Source organism: Pinus tabuliformis, chromosome 3_2, assembly GCF_031772625.1.
Source record: "Pinus tabuliformis cultivar Carrire ecotype Pingquan chromosome 3_2, CPIR1, whole genome shotgun sequence".
NCBI classification, from domain to species: domain Eukaryota; kingdom Viridiplantae; phylum Streptophyta; class Pinopsida; order Pinales; family Pinaceae; genus Pinus; species Pinus tabuliformis.
The window spans coordinates 380192166-380215700 of record NC_142302.1 but is presented as its reverse complement, the minus strand read 5'-3'; the positions used below and the strand labels follow the sequence as shown (position 1 = coordinate 380215700).

The 23535-nt window shown below is 40.9% G+C and overlaps 1 protein-coding gene across 3 annotated transcripts in view; it reads right to left on the bottom strand.

The window, feature by feature from the left end:
- Positions 1-23535, bottom strand: part of LOC149181004 (two pore calcium channel protein 1-like) — a 534602-nt gene that overhangs the window by 230424 nt on the left and 280643 nt on the right. For 2 of the 3 annotated variants that reach the window (XM_089416403.1, XM_089416401.1), the window contains exons 12-13: positions 5549-5614; positions 5269-5412 (exon numbers count right to left, since the gene is read on the bottom strand). In XM_089416403.1, the coding sequence (XP_089272529.1) occupies positions 5269-5412; positions 5549-5614 (210 nt within the window). The remainder of the gene's footprint in view (positions 1-5268; positions 5413-5548; positions 5615-23535) is intronic. The other variant, XM_089416402.1, reaches the window with a different exon arrangement.

The window sequence follows — 23535 nt, the reverse complement described above, 5'->3', positions numbered from 1 at the left end:
CATTTCCTTTTCTCCAGAATTTATTTAATATCTCCTAATTTTATTTATCTAAATATATATTAATCACCAAAATTGCAAAATTGGGAATTTCCTTGTCAAAATTTTTAATTGGCAACATGACAGTCCTCCCCACCAAAAATTGTTTGTCCTCAAGCAATGTCCGAACAAGTACACACTTAGACTGGTGATCACCATTGTAATCCACCAATAATACAAGGGTCCCAAATGTACCACTTAGTCATCCCCAATCTCAACACTATCCCGACCAGTGTTGCACGAAGCGCCCCCCCCCAGTTCCAAGCCCCGAAGCATGTCCCATACGGAAGCGCCTAGGAAGCTTGGCCGGAAGCGGCGCTTCCGAATTCGGAAGCGCCGCTTCAGCTTTTTTAGCCGCTTCCTGGAAATTTGGAAGCGCTGTACGGAAGCACCGAAGCGCGCTTCGTACGACGCTTCGGGCATCGGAAGCGTGGCGCTTCGAAGGAGGAAGCGTACGCTTCCGTACGCTTCCAGAAAAGCTTCCGGAAAAGCGTTTAGAAAATCGTTTTTTTTCAAAAAAAAAAATAATTTTAGATGAGTTTGCTTGTTGGGGGTGGGTCCACCTTAGGTTAGGGTGACGAATGAAGGCACAAAAAAATATAAATATAGCAGATGCTCCCTCATGGTAATGTTAAATTCTTAAAGTAAAAGTGACATTCTCCTTTATTTTTCATTTTCATCCTTTTACTTAAATTTTTAACATTACCATGAAATGACTCAGGATGTTTGAGAGTGGTTCCAGCCTCAGTGGACTTCATATGGAGAAAATAGAATTTCATATCCTATTCAAAATTGAGCAGACTTAACAGTTTTCAGGAATTCAGGATCAATGGGATTGTGGCATTTCATTAGATTATATCAAGTATGAAGGTATGCGATTAGCATTTAATCAAGAGCACCAAGCCCTATATGTACCCTAGTGTTGGTGGTGTTAATTATTGAACTCCTTTGTCACGCGGCACGCCCTTAGCAAAAAATTACCTTTCAATCAAGTCAAAATCATCGATCAAACATGTTAAGCTTTTTCTACCATATTTTAAGTCTTGAATTAGGTAGTTTGATCAAAATTGGGCAATGTTGACTAATATCCCTAGACAATCGAGGTAGAGGCAAAGGCTAGACAAGAGGAGAAGAATCTAGATTCTAGATCATTAATGTACAATGGATGTTATATCTATCTTGATTTATGCAAAAATATGCATGTTTTCATGTCTTCTACAATTAATTTGGTATTTGGGATGTTTGTTTTGAGTATAAATGCAAAAAAATATAAAATATATATATATATAGCAGACGCTTCCGCGGACGCTTCGCTTCCTAGATTTTTGGAAAATGACGCTTCGGCATCCCGCTTTCGCTTCGCTTCCGCTTCGTGCAACATTGATCCCGACATGAAGGAATCCCTCGATATTAGGATCCCAAGCCATCCTAATCAATGTGAAGCACAATGTGCTCCACTCAATGTCCAGCCAAATACAGGTACTAGAAGCCCACTGCATACTATCAATAAGTAGAGCATCACAATAATAAATAATCCTAAGCAACTCATCGCGAAGCTGCCCTGTTGGGTAGACAATCTCATGTACATCAGGAGTAGGCACCTAAAGATACAATTCAACCCCTGTGGAGATGAATTCTCGTCTGCATGAGCTCCCCCTGATCTCCTCCTATTGATCATCCTGCCATGCTAGTGAAGTCCCCCATGCCAACAACAAACCACTAAAACCCAATGGAAGATCTGAATGATCTCCCCCTGAGGGTAGCTGAACCACAAAATCTTGTGATGCCTGAATCCCACGCCAGTCTCCAAAGGGTGCCACCATGCTAACGCTGCGCCAATCTAACTATGACAAACTTCCATCGTGCATAGATTGTATCCTCCTCGCTTGGAATCTGATGGCGAAAAATTTGTGAAGGCCAAGCTCATCTTGCCCTAGCATCTCCATGATATCAATGTCTACCCATCTACTGCCAATCTCGGTCCAGAGCAGTAACAAGGAAAATTGCCTTGCCATGTGACTAAGGCCTTGGCACTCCCCCATATGTCAAACCAAGAGTGAGTTGGGTCACTCTACCTTGATCTTGCTCGTCACAAAATAGAGTAACCAATCATCCAACAAAATCCCTGGATCGCATAGCCATAATGGTTGTGGCATAGTCCCGACAATTGTTGGCACCAACTCGTGCCACGTCTCGGGACCCTGCATGCAATCAGTATATGTACTCGATACTTCTTGAATCATTCTACTGCGTGTAAGACTGCCATGCCATGCTGTGAGATTTGTTATCCTGCCTCCCGTAGGTGCTGCCCAAAACTTCCTAGAATCTAAACATCTGCCTACAAGATGGGTCCACCAACCGCTATATATGCTCCTGAGACATCTCAAAATGTCTTGCCTAACAGGTGTCATGCATCTCCCTAAATGTGGGCTCAAGGGTGGAGCACATGCTACCCCTGCAGCAGATCGAACATCCCTAAGCCTGCACCTGCCAACTCGCACCCTGACCATATGCCACAGCTGGAAAGCCTCTCTCCTGATGCACCATGTCCTGTCCAACTGTCTTAGATGAACTTCCTGGTTCTCATTGCTCGTGATGAGAGCATCAAGAGACAATAGCCAAGTCCCTTGTGTCAGTGTGCAATGTTGGAGAGTGATAAATGGAAGCTCATGATCAACCCTGTGATCAACTCGCTCTCCAAATCTGGGTGTGCCAAACCCAATGGTGTGCCTGACGTCCCCGTTAGGAGATCTCTCTGGTGGCAACACTCCAATAACCTGTTGTGCATCATCATGCTTTGTTGTACATAAATACACACCCCTACACTCCTTTGCATAACATTGAACTCCGAGGCACAACTCCATGCACCACTGGATACCAACACTCACTATCATACCACCCTATACCATATGGCATCCCATATGTGTCAATGCATCTGTCACTCCACTAGCAAACTCGATGTGGTGTAAGTCACTCCTCCCACTCCATGGTGCAAATCCACGCACCACAACACACCGCCATGCATCTACGTGCTCACCTGCAAACCACTTCTCGACATTGCATGCTCCTACATGCCACTGGATGCCATGATCTAAAGCTGAGATAGTACGCGTCGGCCCGCACCTTACCAGTATCACCACCTCCACTGTCGCATCACCATACCCTCTGATGTATGGACCTTGCCTCCAAAACCTCCCTAAGAGACACGAGAGGTGAATCCCCCTATGTACCAGTGGCGATGCCACCACTGTGTTGCTCCTCCGTGACCATTGTGCCCCACATAACTGGGGAGAACCCTCGACCCTATACAAGGCACTATCTGGTGGCCTACCAATGCCACCTCCTCCTACAAACTCCTGCTAGAGTATGTTGATCATCCTGTGACTCCATGCACAACCAACATGCTCAAAAAACTCGCGGAGTCTACCTGCTCCCCTGTCAACCCAACCTGTCACTAATGCTGATGGAGATCCAAAAGTGTGGATGCTTAGTCACTGGATCTGTCACACTGCCAATGCCCTCACCATCTACATCCATGATGTGGTGGGGAATCAGAGGATACCACTGTAATATTCTAGCTAGAGAAATACAGTGAAATATCAAAACATGAACTAGCTACAACAAACAAATAAACATGCAATCTAAAAACTCCAAAAGACAAATTTAGAACATTGTTGAGCAGAAATAATAGAGTTGAGCCATTTTATTAAATATCCAATGAGAAGCCGAGTACAAAATATAGTGGAATGTGTGCACCTGGGCTTGCTAAAGAAAGCATGCAAAACCCAGGTGAGAATGAAGAAAACTCCACGCTGAAATGGCTCACTAGTTATACGCTCTGCCCATAAATTTATTGTTGCTGCTACTGGAGGCAAACTGATATTTGAGGCCTCAAATCTGCTCCAAAAATTCTAAAAAATTAGAGAGAGGTTCCTCACACCCCAACCAATAAAACCCAAAAATATTTTGATCTAATTCCAGCTAACTCGGAATGTCCAAAATAGTGCAAAAATCCCAGCTAAACAAGCAATTAGCGCCGGTATAAGAATGAGGATTTCAAGCCCGAATATTGCTTGGAAAATTCTAAAAAATTAGGACAATGCTCCCCAACCTTGGACCAACAAAACCCAGAAATATTTTGGGCTAATTCCAACCTCCCAAAATTACCCAATGTCTAGCTCTGCGTCTCACCAGAAAAACTACAACTGCTCCACCCAAAATCCTCCACCAAATAACTGAGAAATCACTGAGAAAATAGCTTGTGAAATAGTAGAGTGAGGTTCTAGCTATTTCTGGCACAAAGCTGCTTGACAACTTCTCAAAAAATGGTCTAGAAAAACCCTAGCACAGGCCCTAAGAAGAATTCGGCCCACACAAATGCAACAGTCTCAGGCTCTGAAACTCCACAAGGAAATTCGTCCTCCTCCAAGCGAAATTCCTGCAAATTCTTTAGGCAAATTTCCCCGACAATTTCCTCCTCCAAGCAACTCTATTTCTGCTACTACGTCCTCTTGAAAAATTCATCCCACCTATTGTAGAGATGAAATGACTCACAAAATTTAGGAAAATAAATATCCAATCAGCTCCAAATTTCTCTCCTAGGGTGACACTCTAGGTTCATCGAAAGAGAGTTGGGATTTTCCACTTGGAAATCCCTGTGCTAAACAACATTGGTTGACTTGGCTCAACAGCTCAAGCAAACACTCCAAATTAGAAATGAAATGCCAAAATAGAATGATCAAAATGAGGCTCTAGTCTTCCTTTTATGGTTGCTTTCCCTTCCTCATACCATGGTTCGATTTCTCTCACACTATGCTTTGATACCATGGTTTGATTTTTCCCATGGTTTGATTTCCATTTTGGTAATCTCCACAACTTATCTTCACTTTAATTTTCTTCTTTTCCTAAGTCCCAACCATTTCCTTTTCTCCAAAATTTATTTAATATCTCCACAACTTATTTCTCCTAATTTTATTTATCTAAATATATATTAATCGCCAAAATTGCAAAATTGGGAATTTCCTTGTCAAAATTTTTAATTGGGGACATGACATTCTTTCCTGCTAATATAAGCTGAATTTTTCATATATATATATATATATATATACACATAGAGAGAGAGAGAGAGAGAGAGAGAGATTATGCTTAAATTTGGTCATTAATACAATCAAGGGATGAACAATAATGAAAATGAATAATAAATTAGAAGAGTTAGAAGAATTAGAGACATACCGTTGATTCAATGATAACTGTTATCAAATTTAGCAAAAGCATGAAAATAACAATGTAATCAAAAGCCTTGCTCTTCACAAAGTTCTTAATGCAAGTACACGGTGCTGAATGGTAAAAGTTTGGACATCTCTCAAGCCACGAAGGCTGCAAAAGAATATCATTTTGAGCTGTCATGAGTAATGCAGATCAATGCTATAAGAAAGAAATGTTCAGTGAGCAGATCTAAACCACAACAAAACATTTCCATAATCAGCCATCATGAGGGAAAAGAGAATATTACCTCAACCTCTTTCTCAAACCTGAAGGAGATGGCATCACAAAGATCTGTAAATTCTACCTTATTTATCTGCATTCAGAAAACAAAGAAGAAGAAACTTCAGGATTAGAGTACTCCTAAAATGAACATAAGGGTTTCTATTACTTCACTGAACACTATTTCTGTTTCAAATTTTGGGGAAGCTATAACATGACAGACTAAAATGTCCAAACTGCATGACATACTCAAAAGAGTCTATGTTGAAAACACTTGGCAATCAGATTTTCAACTTGAAAATAATAAAAACCACATTATTATACAATATGCAACAGGCTTATGAGAACCTTTAACCATAAAATTGCCTCTGATTAAAGAAGTTACACACACTTCACAACTCAGACAACTAAGCGATGCAAAAAGAGACACTAAACACCTTAGAATGACAGATATACTGAGTAAGACATTCAGTAAAAGTTGAACATTAAGTCCACATAATAGAAAACCTCAAAGCTTGCAAATTTATTTGAAAGAAATAGTAATAATTGTTTCAATGTTGAGCACAAAATGTTGTAATTGTGGAAAAGGTTGATATAAATCAACAAAAAGATTGTGTCACTGAAATAATTAACCATAATGGAGTTTAAATGAAATTGTCATAGACAGCCGTAACGTGGTGTAATGGGAAAGTCTACGGCTGGCCATAATAGAGTACAATGGAAATTGCCTATTTACATATGAGAATAAAGCCAAGCCAAGGAAAAAATAGGTTAATTAAAAATAGTTTAAATCAAAATACTAACAGCTAAATTTTATATCATAACTAGTATAATAAGAAATCATGCATTATTCCCTATTACATATCGATGGAAATTAAAATATAACATAATTACTTTTTGATTTCATACAAAACATATGTAAATGGCCTTATCAATAACATTATATGGTTTTTGGTCCTTGTTACCACTCAATTTGTCACTCTGGATGTGCAAGGTCTTCACTGACAACAAATTGGTGAAACCAGAAAGATCCACCACTGTCACATAGGTTTTCACTTTCCACACTTCATGGTGAAAACAGATCACCTCTAGGGGAGCCACCCTATGAAAGAAATCCTTAACTAAAGCTTACGGATAGCCAACTTCAAGAAGGATTGCCACTTATATGTTTGTATTGAATTAAAAGAAAGGGTGCTCTGTTTTAATGAAGCTGGAAATTGCTCACAAAGTGTAGTCACTAGCCACTAAAGGTTGTCTTTGCTTTAACACTTAACTGTTTGAGGGTGTAATATCCCCAATTAATTGATTTTTGTTGAGGAGCATTTCAATTTTGCAGTTTGACAATTGGGGGATATCTTGGCCAGTGTTGTAGGAAACGCCCCCCTCCCCCCCAAGATCAAAACCCCGATCCGCGATCCGTACAGATGCGTGGGGGAAGCGCCGTCTGAAACGCGTTTCGGGCTGATAAACACGCTTCTTGGAAATTTCAAGAAGCGTGTGCCCGAAATGCGTTTCGGACGGCACTTCGGCCATACGAAGCGTCAAGCTTCCGCAAAAAAAATATAAAAAAAATGCAAAAAAAAAAAATATATATATATATATATATATAAAATATAAATATAGCAGACGGAAGTTTTGAATATAAATGCAAAAAAAAATTAATATCTATATATATATATATAACAGATGCTTCGCTTCCTAGATTTTTGGAAAATGACGTGGAATCGCTTCCAAAAAACGTCCCTGTTTTGTCCCCACTTCGTGCAACATTGATCTTGGCGTTTAAACTTAGGAAAGAAGGGTTAGGAGAACTCCACTTAACCTTTTCAAGGAAAGATGGCTCCCAAACATTAGAAGAGGAAATAAACCAAAATGCAAGTGGAAAGTGGGGCCAACCCAAAAGGGAATTCGTACCCCTTGCCAGAGTTGAATTGGTGGGAAGAGAGAGTGGAATGGACTGACTTGTGGGGACCCACATGGAGGAAGAAAAGGGGCAGCAAGATAAATAGAGGTAAAGGGCCTCATTTTGGGGACTTTTGCTCATTTGACAACCAAACCATTGTTTGCTCAAGCTTCTTAGCTGATTCAACAGAGTATTGTTCAGCAATGAGAATTCCAAGCAGAGATCTCACCCTACCTTTGGTGGACTTCAAGTGCCATTCCTAGGAGGTGTTCCAGTTCACATTGCGGAGCTGTTCCAGAGGTTATACAGGCAAATTTGTGGGTCTTTCTTAGCAGACTTGGCGCAGAAAGGGAGTACACACTTCCTGAGTGAGACATTAGTGGGGCAGTGCTTTTGTTGGGCTTTGGAGAGAGGGTTGGACACTAAATTTGCGGGAGTTTTGAGGGCTGATTGGGCATATTTCTGGAAGGGTTTTGCTGTAACCTCATCACCATTTTCCAGTGACTTTGTGGGCCTGCGTAGAGCCTTTCACTGAGCCACACATGGGAGCTGAGGGGTCGAGTATTTGGGGCTGATTGGAGCTGCATTTGGTGGAGACTTCCAGGGGTAAATTTGGCTAGCATTTGGCACCATTTTTGGGAGGGCAGAGCAGTGATTTCTTCAGGTGGGCCGAAATTCCCAGTGATTGGTGGAGCAGGAGAAATTGGGGTCAATTTTGGGGGTCAGAACTAGGCCAAACCCTTTCTGGGTTTTGGTGGGTTATTTGAGAGGAGTTCAGGGTTAATTTCCCGAAATTTTCTGAGCACTGGAAGTGGGTCAAACAGCAAGCCTTTTGCAGCAGACAGTGCAGTTCCTCCAGGGCAGCGCAGGGCACAGCTGAAGCTACACATTCCAGCATTTGGGCATTGCACTTTTCCACCTGGGGCTTGTCTAGCTTGCCTTTTTGGCAAGCCTAGGTGCACTCATACCAAACCCCCATTGTATTACAGTTGTATTTAATAAAATGGCTCAGTTGAGTGTTATTTCTGGTGGTATTCCAGATGTTCGCTTATATATTTGAATTTCTGTGTGTGTATGTTCTTATTCTCTTTGCTTATCACTGCATTTTCCTAGTAGGAATATTACAGAGGGCACTCTCATAAGTGCATTACTTTCAAGTTTAAATGGCAAACTCCAGTGGTATTTCCAGTTAAAGCTTTTATATGAAGAAACAAGGCTGGTTTGGGTGAATAACAAGTATGAATTTCCAAGAATGATAAGCAGAGCTTTTGACATGCAATTATGACTTTACAATCAGCATACAAACTAAGTGAAAGAAGGCTTCCATAAAGATATGAAATTATGCACCAGTATATCTTTAGTGAACTATTATAGTACAGACCTGTGTACATCTGATTATGACTCAGAAATTTATGATTCCCTTTATTGTTACAGCCTTATTGCTGATGTCTGATATAGTGAATTTAAAAATATTTCCAGCAATGACAAATAAAGTAGAGACAGTACTCTGTTTCCTATAAATTTGAGCATCAAAAATTCATTCTAACAGAATCTTGACAATAATTATAAGCCCATAGTTACAACTATTGCTTCTCTTTCAGCATACGAAGAGTTTTTCAGCGCAACTATGGGATTGTGAAATAGGACCTTTTCAAATGCTATTAAGTCACCCTTTTGTGAGTTCTGGTTAGGCTACAGACTCCAGAGTCAATATCACAATTCTAAGCATAGCCACACTCTCATACTATTAGTATTATTTTTATATCAGGTGTAAGTGTGCAAGAATTTCCAGCAATGAAGTATACTGGTAAGAGAAAAGTCTGCTATATGTGTGTTATATTTCACTCACCTGTTCAACACTCTTGAGGTCTATACCCTTTCCATTTTAGTTTTTAAAATTTCCATAATGAGGATGAAGGGTAGACTTAATATTTGTCAAGTCTGGTTGAGCTGAGGATGACATATAAATCTCATTAATAAGGGCAGTCCCAACAACCAGCACTACTTTGGGTATTAAAGCTGATAAACTAAGTAATCGGATTCGCCCCACCCCCCCCCCCCCCCCCCAACATGTTATGAATCGAGTGAATCGGACACGATTCTCAAGGGTCACGCCCGATTCGAGGCTACTGCATCTCCAGAAATTGGGATTTGTGTCTAACGAGAATCCGATTTGCTACCACAGAAAATCCCAAATTTCGGACACATGTTCTGCAAAAAGGGACCTGCATGCTTGACAACAGCCCAATTTCGGCCATTTTTCCTCACTTGCATTTGTGGTTTTGGAGCTGTGTGACTGTGGGAGAAACCAGCAAAGGAGATAGGTGTATTTTGGAGGTGATTCAAGCAACAGGTATGTGGATTTCTCTTCCATTTTTTCCTAGTTTTGCTACAGAAATGTGTCATTTTTCTCAATGTTGTGAAAAGCGCGAGCGGGATTAAATCGGCGTGGGGAACAAATCGGAAAAAATCGGAAAAATCGGGAAAAAAACGGAAAAAAAATCGTTTGGTACAAAAATATTCATTTTTTTCCATTTTTTTTCAATTTTTTTAATATCTAAACCATCTACAACATAAAATAAATACATTGACACATAAATATGATAAAAAAACTAATATATAAGATGTTTAATATCATTTCTAGGCTCTAGCGCTAAAATCACACATAACATTGAATCATGTCCTGAATAGTAAGTCCTGACTCCTGAGTCCCAACTCAGCCTCAAAATATCAACAAAAAATATGATAATGTATCTCATCATGTCATAATGTCATATACAATAAAATGAAAGTCTAATCCTATTGATTTCCTCTGCCCCTCTTGCGATAAAATGCCACAGCTTTCCCTTTCCCTCTAGATGTAGATGCTGGTGCCCGTGCTGGTGGAAATGGCAGTGGAGTCTGATGTGCTCTAGAAGCTGAAGAACTAGAAGTAGGAGCTACAGGAGGTAGACCACGTCCTCTACTAGTGGCAGTGGTAGCCCGGGTAGGCGGTGTCACCTCCTCCTCTTGTTCTTCCTCCTGCTCCTCCTCCTCCTCCTCCTCCACCTACTCCTCCTCCTGCTCCTCCTCCTCCTCCCCCTCCACTACATCCTGCACTAACCAATCATCAGTAGAATCCATGAGAGGCCTCTCGGCCTCAACCCTCCATGCAGCAGTGGTGTCAATCCCATCCAATGAGATGGCATCCACATCAGGTGTCCTCTCAAGTTGCCTCACCCACAATCGAAGATTGTAGTAGACGTAGACCATGTCATTAAGTCGCTGGGACTCCAACATGTACAAAGATCATGAAATAATAATTAATAATTAATATTATAAAAAAAATATTGTTTAATGAATTCAAAATTTTATTTGGAAATTTGCAATATTTTAAATGTTTAAGTGTTAACTTGTTGCGCTTCTTGTTGTGTATTTTTTCAAATACACTCCAGTTGCGCTCACATCCTGAGGAGCTGCATGTTTGGCTGAGGATGCGAATGGTAGGCTTTTGCAAAATGGGTACCCTGCCACCATACATTTTCCACCATGCATCTACAACAAAATTACAAATAAAATTTTAAATAAATATAAGAAAAAATGGAATTTGAACTTTGAAAAGACAATGAAATTTGAAACAAAGTTACAAACTAAAAAATACCTGGCATTTTAATCGTCCTATCAGTGATAGCCATCTCAAAGCCAAATGTGCCACCTGCCATCTTATATGTCTCAATTTGTTTAGAGATCTCTATACGTTGTTCTGGAGATCGCACCATCTTCTGGACACAGGATAAGAATCCATCCATGATCTCAGCATCAAAATCAAACCCACATGCATAGGAAAATGCAGGGTTCAGGAAAAACCCAGCAGCATGAATGGGACGATGGAGTGTGTTGTTCCATCGCTCATCAATCACTCCCCATAGAAGGAGTTGTTTCTGAAACCCATCATCTCCCTTATCATCATAGTAGGCCCGAATGGCTTCTTTGGCCCTGTCCATGGCTTCATACAAATAGCCCATTGTGGGCTTCTCACCATCAACCAACCGAAGAACCTTTACCAAAGGTTCAGTAACAGCGCACACCTCCTGCACTCCTGCCCAGAAGTCTTCCTGGTATGAAACTAGTCTGCATACGGCCTCTCCTTTTGGTTTGCAGCTCATTGACAAAGCACGCCACTCCTTTGAAAGAAACATTCTCTTCACATCCCACATCGAATTCAAGAGGGATTGAAGAGATATGAAACTCGTGGCAAACCATGTAATGGCGGGGCGCACCAACTCTTTGTTGTTGGTGAATCTTCTCATCAAGCTAAGCACAGATGTATGATTATATATAAATTTTGTGATGCTTTTTGATGAGTCAACAATATCTTTGACAAAGGGAATTTTCCCTATGTCCTCTAACATCAAATCAATACAATGGGCAGCACAAGGTGTCCAAAATAAAGTAGGATGCCTGTCCATAAGCATTCTACCAGCAGCAACATAATTTGCAGCATTGTCCGTTATGACTTGGACAACATGTTGTTCACCCACCTCCAAAATAAACACATCCAGCAAATCACATAAAGTTCTTGCATCTTTGATTTGATGAGATGCATCAACAAATTTGATAAGCATAGTCCCCTTGGGACAACTAACCAAGAAGTTTATAAGGGTTCTCCCCTTTTGGTCAGTCCAACCATCTGACATAACACTGCATCTTGTTTGTGCCCATGATGCCCTAAAATCCTCCAATCTTTGGGTGCAGTCACGCTTTTCATTTTGAAGAATCCAACCTCTGAAATCATGATAAGAAGGGATTTTGTACCTCAGGCCAACACTGGCAATAGCATCAACAGTAGGTTGGAAAAATGGATTATTCCTTACAATGCTGAAAGGAATATCACTCCAGAGGAGAAATTTTGCCATCAACCTGTCAGCTTGTTCTTTATCAGTGCTTTTTAGCATTGAACCGATAGATGGTTGTGAACCAGGTGTGGTTCGAGGAACAAAAAATGATGATGCTGCAGTAGAACCAGTGCCACTTGGCCCACTTCCTTCAGCTGACCTTTTTAGTTGCCTTTTGAGTTCTTCTTTGGCCTCTCTAGTGTGCTCTAATTCTTCCAATGCTCTCATGGCTCTTTGGATAAGTTCAAGATTTGTATTTGTACAGGGCCACACATCATGTCCAGGGATTTGTGCAAGGTGAACTTCAACCTGTACACCCCCCCGTATATGTCCTTTCCACACAACTTGCAATTCAAGTTTTGTCTATCATTCGGAGCTTTAGGTTCACCGTATTCCCAGAAAGGATCCAATTTCCTTGGCATGTTTGTTTTTGAACTTTGAATTTGCAAACCTATGGGAAAATAAGGATTAGGAAATAGGAATTTAGGATTACAATTATCATTTACAAAATTACAAGTTACAAATTTCCAGAATCCAAAGTTCCAAACCCAAGTTACCCAACCAAATGGCAAATGCCAAAAACAATGAAAAAACATAAACAATGTTTAAACAAAATGAAAAAAAAAAAAAAATTGGTTCCCATAGTCATACCAAGTTACCCATCCCAAATCAATGAAAAAATACAAAAAATTCTTTAAAACCAATGAAAACAAAAGAAAAATGGTGCCCATATGAAGTTTCCCAACCAAAAACAATGAAAAACATAGAAAAACAATGTTTTTAAACAAGGAAAACAAAAAAAAATTAATCCACATACCGTTTCTATGGAGAAATCGGTGGTCTCCTCTTGAATTTGTCCTCTAAGCACTTAGATTTGGTCACAAACCCTCTTCAGGGGCTCTCCAACACCTCCTCCTCCTTCCGCGCGCGCCCACTGTCCAAATGACAAACAAAAAACCCAAAAACACATTATAAATCGCGCTACCCGGCAACCCCGCGATTTTTATCGAAAAAAGCGCGATTTTTTGAAAAAAAACGCGATTTTTTCAGAAAAAATCGGCAAAAAAAAATTTAGGTGATTTTTTCGTATAAAAATCGCGATTAAATCGGCGCAGGGAAAAAAGCGCGATTTTTTCATTAAATCGTGATTTAATCGTGCTTTTCACAACACTGATTTTTCTTACATTTTTTACTTATTATTACAATAGTCATTGCTCAATAAACGGCAGCAGGGAAGGGGCAAAAAAAGGGGAGGAATGTCCCCATTAGTAAAGCCCCCCTCTTTCAATTTCATCAGAGTCTGCTAGTGTTCCATCTATTGATAGTGGGGCTGAAACAACAACTTCAAATGTTGAGAGAAACATCCATTTAGCAAGACAACAAACTCAAGAAACTAAATATCCCTTGTGGAAGTACGTTACAAGAGATCAAGGGCGTATTTTGAAGTTGATGACTTTGACCTATAGGCAGCACTGCAGCAGTCAGCAGCCTATGAGATTCTTCCATCCTATTCTACGACTCCAGGTTCTAGTGTCTATTGTTAAAATTTCTGAATCTATACATCAGAAACCCCTACTGCAATTACTGGTTTAACATCTCCTACTTGTTCTTTGCATTAACAAGTTATTTAATTTCATAAACATCGATGAAAAACACTATCGCAGCCTACACATACATACAGATTAAAAACTGAAATAAAATGAGACAATCACACAAGGGGCACCGTTATTTTTGGACAATCGTCCCCGGAAAAACCCAATTTGGGAAAACCGATGTAGCATATAGAGGGTTTGTATTATTAAGAAGATTCTTGAATACAACTAGGGTGCTAGATATGGCTCACCCAACAGAGAAAAATCATGGCAGAAGTACCTCTATCCGAAGACAGATATTCCAGCAAATCCAGCCACTGGATGATCAAACTCCACAGATGACCCGATTGTTCCTAGTGCTAGGCAGCAATGGCTGCTCCAAGATCTACGCTGGAACTGCTCCACCTCCTCTAGGAGTTGCGTCACACCCACAATGAGCCTCCCTTGCTCAAAAACTTGATTTGTTGAACTGCTCCCTCTCTGCCCCACAAAATCTCCCCAGTGCTACCTCTAAGGCCCTGCGTCAACCCCTACGGCTTCTGCGTCAGCCTCTACGGCCTCTGCGTCACCCCCTCTAGGACTGCGTTGTCTCTCTCGGCGCTGCTCTGCCTCTCTACTATGTATTCTTCGGCCTCGGACAGAAGTTCCCTTGTTGAACTGCCCCTCACTACAACTCAGACCACTAGCTTGATTTTCTCAGCAAGCCACGCCCCAGAAAAATCAAACTCTTTGATCTCCTCCGTGTCTCTCCAACTGACCCTCAAGCCTCCTCTTATACTTTTCCTGTTGGTGAATCAACAGTCGTGATCTTATCTCTCATCAACGGCTAACATTAGAACTGGCTTGATCCTCATCACTTAAAACCTTCTCACCCATATTTTTATTAATACACATTAAGATTTTTATTTTCCTAAGTTTAGACTTAGGAACTCATTAAAAATATTAATTATTTTAATAACTCCTCATCCGGGTGGAATTTCTCCAAACGATTTCTGGGTTCTGCAGATCTCATGTGTTCTAGCCCCTCCACAAAATTTTGGAGCTAGAGCACATCTGATGCTACCTAAAATCAACACTCATGCCTTCGAGCATGTCATTGATGAAAGAGATTCTTTCCTACTTGATCATGTTATAGAACTATTCCCATGACTCAATAATATAAAAATGATAGCATGACTAAACTTTGATGCATGCATACCTCATCTTGATTCTCCTTTGATCATTTTAGCTTCATTTGGTTGTCCTTGGTGTGGCCCTTCTTGCTTCATCTTAGTTGGCCTGCATATCATCCTTTTCTTGAATCCCATGAATGGGATTCCCAATGAGACATTTGCTTGTTTATGAATCTTCTTTTTAAGATTCTATCATAGGATCTTGAAGACCCTTACCCTGCAAATGTTTCTTTCCTTTTGATGATGGAGGTCTTCTAAGATTCTTAATCATGATCAATTTTCTTTCATTGTGGATGAGGTCCTATTCTAGGTATGCTCCTTCTACATGAATATCTTGAGCTATATCTACCATGCTCCTATATTCTAGAAGATATTTCTAACCATGCATTTTGTTCTCATTTATAAATGCTCTTTCTACATGAGTATCTAGAACTCTATGTACTTCATGTTTCTAGATTCTAGAAGATGTTTCTAGCCATGCAATTTTATTCTATTCCTACATGCTCCTATCCTACTCAAAACTTTGAAAGAAGACTTTAAGTAAAGAGTTTGACTTAGTCATAGTAGAGATCTGGAGGATCTTCTTTCTTTTGCTTCTTTTCTTCTTCTTTCACCTCTTGAGTCATGTGAGCTTCTTCCCTCTTTCTTTTGTTGTTGTTGTCCTTCTTTAGTTTAGGACAATTCCTTTTGTAGTGTCCATATTCTTGGCATCCATAGCATTGGATTTTGGACATATCTTTGTTATTTGTTCTTCGTGGACCAAATTTGCCAAATTTTCCCTTTCTCTTGGCTATGTTAGCAAATGCTTGCTCCTTTGATCCCACATCTTCCTTTGCTTTAAGTCTTGTTTCCTCTATCTTGCACAAAGACCACATTTCACTTAGTGGGGTGGCTTCCTTCTTGGAATATATGCTTGATGTGAAGTTGCCCCAATCCTCAGGTAGAGCATTGAGTACTATGGTTGTCATTTCTCTATCAGACATGACTTCCCCTAGCTCTTGAAGTTGATCCCTCATCTCAGAGATCTTCATGAAGTAGGGAGCTATTCCTTCCTTTGATATCTTCATCTTGTACAACTCATTTCGAAGAGATATCACTTCTCCAACTGTGCTTACTGAGAATAGCTCTACTACTTTATCATAGATTTCTTTTGATGTTTCAAGTTTGGAGACATAAGGAATGAGAGTGTCCTTGATGGATTCTATTAGAATCCTTTGAACTCTTGTCTTATCCTTATTGTATTTGGCTAACGCTTAAGTTTGTTCCTTAGCAGGGATAGTGATATTCCCTTTGATGTGTTCTAGAAGTTTATTCTCCTTGAGAAGTAAATCAATCCTCTTCTTCCATGTAAGAAAGTTAATGGTACCTACCAATTTATTGCTTTCCTTGCAAAAAGACATTGATGTATATTCAGAAAGGGGACATATACTTACTTGATAGATTTTGAGATGTAGTAGGCTTGCTTTCTCCTTGAAGACTTGATGGCTTGCCTTCCTTAGATCTTGATGTTCTCCAAGTGGACTTGCTTGATGATGAGAGTTGCTTGATGACTTGTAGCTTGATGTAGGTCCTGCTTTGATTTGCTCTTCTTGTAGGTGCCTTTATGTAAGGCTCTTCTTCTTGCTTTGTAGTCTTCCTTGATGAATGATAGATGGTAGACCTTCTTGTCCTTGAAGTGATTGAGACTTCTTGGTTAGATGCTTCAACTTTTGTAGATGTCCTTCCTTGATTAGTGTTCTTGAGATGCCCTTTCCTTGATGTGTCACCTTAGCTCTAATACCATGTTGAAGAATCAAGGGCAATGATGTATATTAGGATTCTTCTCTGCTTGATAACAATTTGTGATGCACTTATACAATTATCTTAGCTTGATCTTCTTCTTATTATTATAGTGTGTGTTTCATCAAATTGCTATCAAAATCAAAAAGACAAGAACACAAATGTTGGCTCTCTGCCAAGGCCAAAACCTCTCTATTAGAGAGGAAAACCCTTCGGTAAGTTTCTCTTATTGAAGCTTCTTATTGATCAATTACAAACCCTAAACGCTTGACTAGGATGTCCTCCAAGTACAAGTCAAGTCCTTCCTCTTTTCTGCACTATGTTCCCTAGCACATGGACTTCCTCCTTCCAGCACTTTGCTCCCCAACACTTCGTCCTTTTCTTCACTGCTTTGTCTAGAGATAGACCTTGGCTATGTTAGCTTCTTGATGAGATATTCTTCTTCCTTTCTTCAAGATGTTCTTCACTTAAGGAGACACCCTTCTCTTGATCCAACAAGATTCTTCTTGAGGTAGGTTTGCAAACTTTATGTGACTGAATAACAGCCCTAGTTTTGCCACGTATGGTAGGAACCCTAGAGAATTAGGGTCCTTTTCCTTTGCTAGAGAGATAGGCTTCTTCACTTGACTTGGGAGGCCTTGTAGGCCTAGTTTCAAGCCCAAACAACACTAGTTCATGGACTGTTTTTTCCTTGCTGTCATACCTGCAGACTTGACCTCCTTTTCTTCGCACGTGTGACTGTTTCTAGCCCTAGAAACAGTCCTCTTCACTTCGGTTTTCCTCCTTCCTTCGCTGCACTAGGAGACCCTTTAGACAAGGTTTTCCCTTCTCTTTTTCAGCTACTTCACTTCGCTGAATTCAGAGATGTTTTTCGTTATCTTTTGTGGGAGTGGACAGCCTCTATTTATAGAGGATTGTCCCTCCTTTAGGCCGACTTTCTCATTGTAGGCTGACATACATTTTCTTCATCAATTTTCATCGTTTAGCCTCTTTGAAGGACGTATCTACATGGAGAGACTTGTACTTGGCTTGGAGGTATTTGAAATTTCTTTGACCTTATACAATATTCTACATAGTGTAACATGCCCTCTAAGGGTCTTACATAAATACATTGACACTTTGACTTCCTAGAAGCACTTAAACATGTGCTTGACCTACTTCAATGAGCAAGAAACTCATAAAAATAATTTCTCTTTCTTGAAAAAATACAAATGTCAAATTTACATTTATGAAGACCAAACCTAGTTACACTTTCTTCAACACATACTAGCTGCAATATATTCGGCCTCAGCAGTGCTTAGAGCAACCGATTTCTACTTCCTAATATCCAAGAAATTGAACCAAAACCCAAAGAGAAGCAACATCCTGACATACCCTTTCTATCCACTACACTGCTAGCCCAGTCAGCATCAGAATATCTATGTAGCCTCAAATTCCCGTAGTGTATCTCAGACCATAGTTGATAGTGCCATGAAGATATCTTAAGAGATTCTTAGCAGCAACCCAATGTATGTGATGAGGCTCAGCCATAAATTGACTCAAAGTATTTACAGCAAAGAATATGTCCAGTCAAAAGTTTACCAAGAATGTCAAGCCCCCCACATGTTGTCTATATTCAGAAGGATTTACCAATTCTGGACCGGCAACACTTTCACATAGCTTCTTGAAGTTTAGTTCCATCGGATAGACATAGACTTGCATTCCACCATCCCACATCTTTCTAGCAGCTTCACAATGCATTTCCCATAAGAAAGGAAAATCTTGCTTGGCTTTTGCCAGACATCCAGGCCTAGGAAGTAATGCATAAGTCCTAGGTCATTCATCTCGAATTCGAAAGTCAACTCCCTCTTGCATTGATAAATGAGAGGGTCTACACCAATCAGAAATAGATCATCGACATATAAAACCAAAATAAGTGGCATATCTTTTTCAACCTTGAAGTATAGGTTTGGATCAGCATAGCTCCTTGTAAATCCCAGCTTCATAAGATAGTTATCAATCATCTCATACCAAGCCCTAGGGGCTTGCTTCAACCCATAGAGGGTTTTCTTCAACCTGCATACATGTGTCCTTTGATCTTGTACTTGAAACCCCTGAGGTTGTTCCAAGTAGACTTCCTCCTTAAATGAGCCATGCAAGAAAGCAATCTTGACGTCCATTTGATGTAGGCTCCATCCTTGATTGGTAGCAAAAGCAATTATGGATAAGATAGTGGTATATCGAGAGACTAGTGCAAATATTTCATCATAGTCCACTCCTTCCTTTTGAGAGAAACCACGAGCCACAAACCTTGCCTTATATTTTTCAGCACTTCCATCAGCTCCATGTTTAATTTTGTAAATCCATTTTAAAGTGACCATGAACATGTCCTTGGGTCTAGGCACCACTTCCTAGACATCATTCTTCATGATCAACCCATATTCCTTAGACATAGCATCTTTCCATACTTGGTGCTTCAAAACCTCTTTAAAGGTGCAAGGTTTAGTGTCAAAAATAGTACTCATGGTAGCCACATACCCTTGATACATGTTGGGCTTCTTACTTTCATGATATGTTCCTCTTCGAGCGGCATGCTTTTCAGCATCTTCAAGTATATCCTTGAGCCATAGTGGTCTTTTCCTTGAGGTTGAGGGATCACAAGTAGGTGGATCAAAAGGATCTATTTGGCCATCAACATCGGGCACAGGCTCATCCATCAGAGGTTCTTCTTTTCTTTAGTAGCATCATCATCCTTTCTTGCAATGCAAAGATCTTTGCTTTCTTGAGCGCAGTGTGTTCATCAAAGGTAACATCTCTACTTACTTCTACTTCTTTTTTACCAAGTACATAGATTCTAAATGCCTTTGAATTTTCACTGTATCCAACGAATACACCTTTCTTTCTAGAAGCTTCCAACTTGTTCCTTTTCTATTTAGGCACATGAAAATACATAGGATAGCCAAATATTCTAAAATGAGAAACATCAGGTTTCTTACCAATGAAAACGTCTTCGGCTATCTCGAAATCCAAAGCTTGATGAGGGCTTCTATTTTGAACATATACAACCATGTTAGCAGCATTTCCCCACAAGAATTTCAATAGAACTTGATCATATATCATGGCACGGTGGCTTCCCTAATAGATTGATTCTTTCTTTCAGAAAAACCATTTTGCTCTGCAGTGTATGGAACAGTGGTCTCCCTCTTAATCCCTACCTATCTACAAAAGTCATTAAATTCATTGGATTCATATTTGGTTCCATTGTCAGTCCTCATCGTCTTGATCTTCTTTCTTGTTTGATTCTCCACCAACGCTTTGAAAGAACGAAACCACTTGAACACTTCATCCTTCCACTTCAAGAAATAAATGTGAAAATTCGAGAATCCCACCAGAATCTACTACTGCAACAACTGATTAAACTTCTCCTATTTGTTAATTACTGAAACAAATTATCCACTGCTTCCTATAGCAAATATTGAAGCTAATACAACTGTAGCCTTCACTTAATTAATTAATTTTCCCAAAACAAGAACAAAACAATAGAGAAAGATACACAAGTGACACAATATTTTTTGGACAAATGTCCTCGAAAAAACCCAATGCGGGAAAACTAGTGCAACAGATCTAAGGGTTTTTATTATTATGCAGAAGTATTGTGAATACAACTTTGGATGCCCTTCTGGCAATCCAACTACAGAGAAATAAACTGGAAAAAAAACTTAGTGAGTTTACCTCACTCTACCCAGCAACTCCCGGATAATCCAACAGTTGAACCAACTGTCCTCGGCCATCTCTGTGTTGGCCCTGTGTAGGCCCTACGTCGGCCTCAAAGGCTTTGCATCAACTCTGCGCTAGGTCTACTTGCCTCCTGGAGCTCTGACGTCAACCCTCTCGGCTCAAGCGTCAATTCCCCGGCGAATCTCGGACTTCAACTGAAAGACTACGCTGCTTCTGCATGAGCCCTTCTCGCTCTACGTCAAGCACTGCATGGGCCCTTCTGGCCTAGTGTCAACCCCTCTTGGGTTTGCGCTACCTCCTCCTAGTGTCTCTTTGCCTCTCTGTTGCATATCCTGGGCTCTGGAGAAGATACTCCAACCCAACTATCCCTGCCCCTCACTGCAAAAGCTCACTATCGAAATTCTCCCAGCAGCTCCTCTGCTCTACTTCAGAAAATTGAACTTCTGAACTCTCTGTGTGTGCTTCCAAGTGACCCTCAAGCCTCCTTAAATAATCTCCGCGTTGACATTTAATGGCCCATATTAGAAGTTAATCAATGGCTAAGATCATTTTTGCTTGTAGGGTCCCTTTAAAAATAATTAATTATTTTAATAAAACTGTTTTTAGTTGGAATTTCCCAAAGCGCTTTCTGGGTTCTTTGGAATACATGTGCCTAAGCCTCCTCGGAAAATTTGAGACTTAGAGCACATCCGATGCTACCAGAAATCAACACTCCCTCTTAGCGAGGAATGTGCTCTAACAATGCACCCCGCTGGAGCATCACTCTGTTCTATAACATCTCCTTCTGTGTTGTTGATGTTTGACATACTGTACACTAACCACTACACAAATGTTGCATTTGTACTGCTGCTGACCCTACCACTGTCAACACTGCAACCCCCTCTACAATTTTGCATTTGTGCTACTGCTGGCACTACCACTGCACTGCACACTGTTTTTGCAACTCTATCAGAAATGGAAAAACATCCCAAATTACTGAACTAACTGTGTTCAGTATAATACCATGTGAATGTTGGAACCTGACAGCTGCTAGTCTCTGCGTTGACCCTTTGAATCTACTGCGCTACTGCTAACCTCTGCTTTGTGCCATCTGCACTGCTACCAACTCTATTGTGTGTTGTTTGGTCTCTGGCGCTCCTAGCCACTACAACTGTCTCTTTGAAACTCCTCGACACCATCCGACACTAGTCCATCCTTCTACTTTTGATCTGGGCTCCCATAGCAAGGAATTGATCCAAGAGGTGGGCTCCTCAAGGATCCTGCCCATTTGTATCTCTTTCAAACTACAGCTCCAAATCAGCCCACCTCCCTCATGGAGGTATCTTGGTTGTCATGGCGAACTCCTCTTCCTCGATCTTCATGGGCACAGCCTTCGGATCGTGCTTCTCATCTTTGTCCTTCTTCTTGAGAGGACACTATGTAGCTTAGTGACCCATCTCACCACACCTAAAGCATTGTATCTTCGAGATGTCCTTACATCTTTGTTGCTCCTGTTGCCCCTTAGATGCGAGGGTTGCATTATCCTCCTCCTCCTTGGGCTTCGACCCGCTGTTGCTGCTTCTGTCAAGCTTACACTTGACCACATCTCTCCTCAGCTCCTCTTGCTTGAGAGTTGCCCACATCTCATCCCAATTCAGCAAAGTTGCCCTACCCAAGATACTCTGGACAAAGACTTGTCACTCATCTGAGATAGAATTGAGGACCAGTCTCACCAACTCTGAGTCTTGAGGTGTAGACCCTGTTAGCTCTCCTATATAACGTGGATTTTCAAGGGTCAAAGGTGAGCTTGATTTGCTTGGTTATACTCAAAAGGAAGCTCATAATGGTCATCTTCCCTTTCTCCTTCTACTCCGTTTTCTCTCCGCCACCTCTATTTTTTTATTTTCCCTTCTAAACCCGAAATAGCCCCTTTACCTTTAAGCCCCAGGCGCAAAGCCCAAACCCTCATAAAACCATCCCATACACCCTCACACGCTCACTAAAGGCCTTTCATCGTTTCCCCGCCGTCGATTTCCTCCCACCGATCCAACGGCTCCCATCGCACCCGATAAAGCAACTTGCGTGATCGTCCCTCCACCGTCCGATCATCTCCGCCGAGATCGGACGGCCTATGCACTTATCACGCCCAGAAAGTAACGGAATGTTAGTGCGCGATGAGAGCAGTTTTTCTCTCTCATCCGCCGTTACATGTCACGCGCCGAGTGGAATCACGCGGTCCCGTCCTTTTACCGCCTAGGGCCCGAAAGCGGTGCAATCAATACCGTTACCACCCAACTAAACCACTCCCGCTCGGTAACGACCGCGTATCTTCGCCTCCCAATCACCGTTCGATCTGCCCGCCTAAGATCTAATGACCCAAATTCATCCTGCTCCCACCTCGGCCGATATTCTTCGTCGAGCCATCTCCGCCATCCATTTCTTCGATCCGACGGCCAACCTTCCCCCTCATCCAACTCGTCCACTCGCCCATGCAGTCCACGTCCTCTGACCACTCTGTTTGCCCGAAAGAGGAAGGTGACCAGCTTACCAGTACCAGTCGCAGTTGCTCCCCAACAACCATATTTAACAACAGCATGGCCAAGGGTGAAAAGGACAGAGCACAACCCTGTAGCTTCATTTATCAGCTATGGAATTTCACTAGTACGAGCACTCCAACTGCCTAAGAGGATAGCACAGCACTTGAAAAAATCAGATTTATCCATTGAAGCAAGCAAACACACTCAGAGACTCCATCAGGCAGTTAAATGCAGTTGGTGGTCAATTATGACCTCTCCATACCTAAATGGCCTAAGGGCCCTGAAATGTAAAATCTATAAATACCCAGAACCAAGATGTAATCAAGGTTGATGGTTGATATTTTGATGTAAGGTTCAACTTCTGGAGACTGTAGATATTTTGTCACTTGCAGTGTCTCGTCTTCATTTTCAGCTAATACAAGCTTCTTTTGCTGTTAACTGCTCACTTTCCATTTTTCTTTG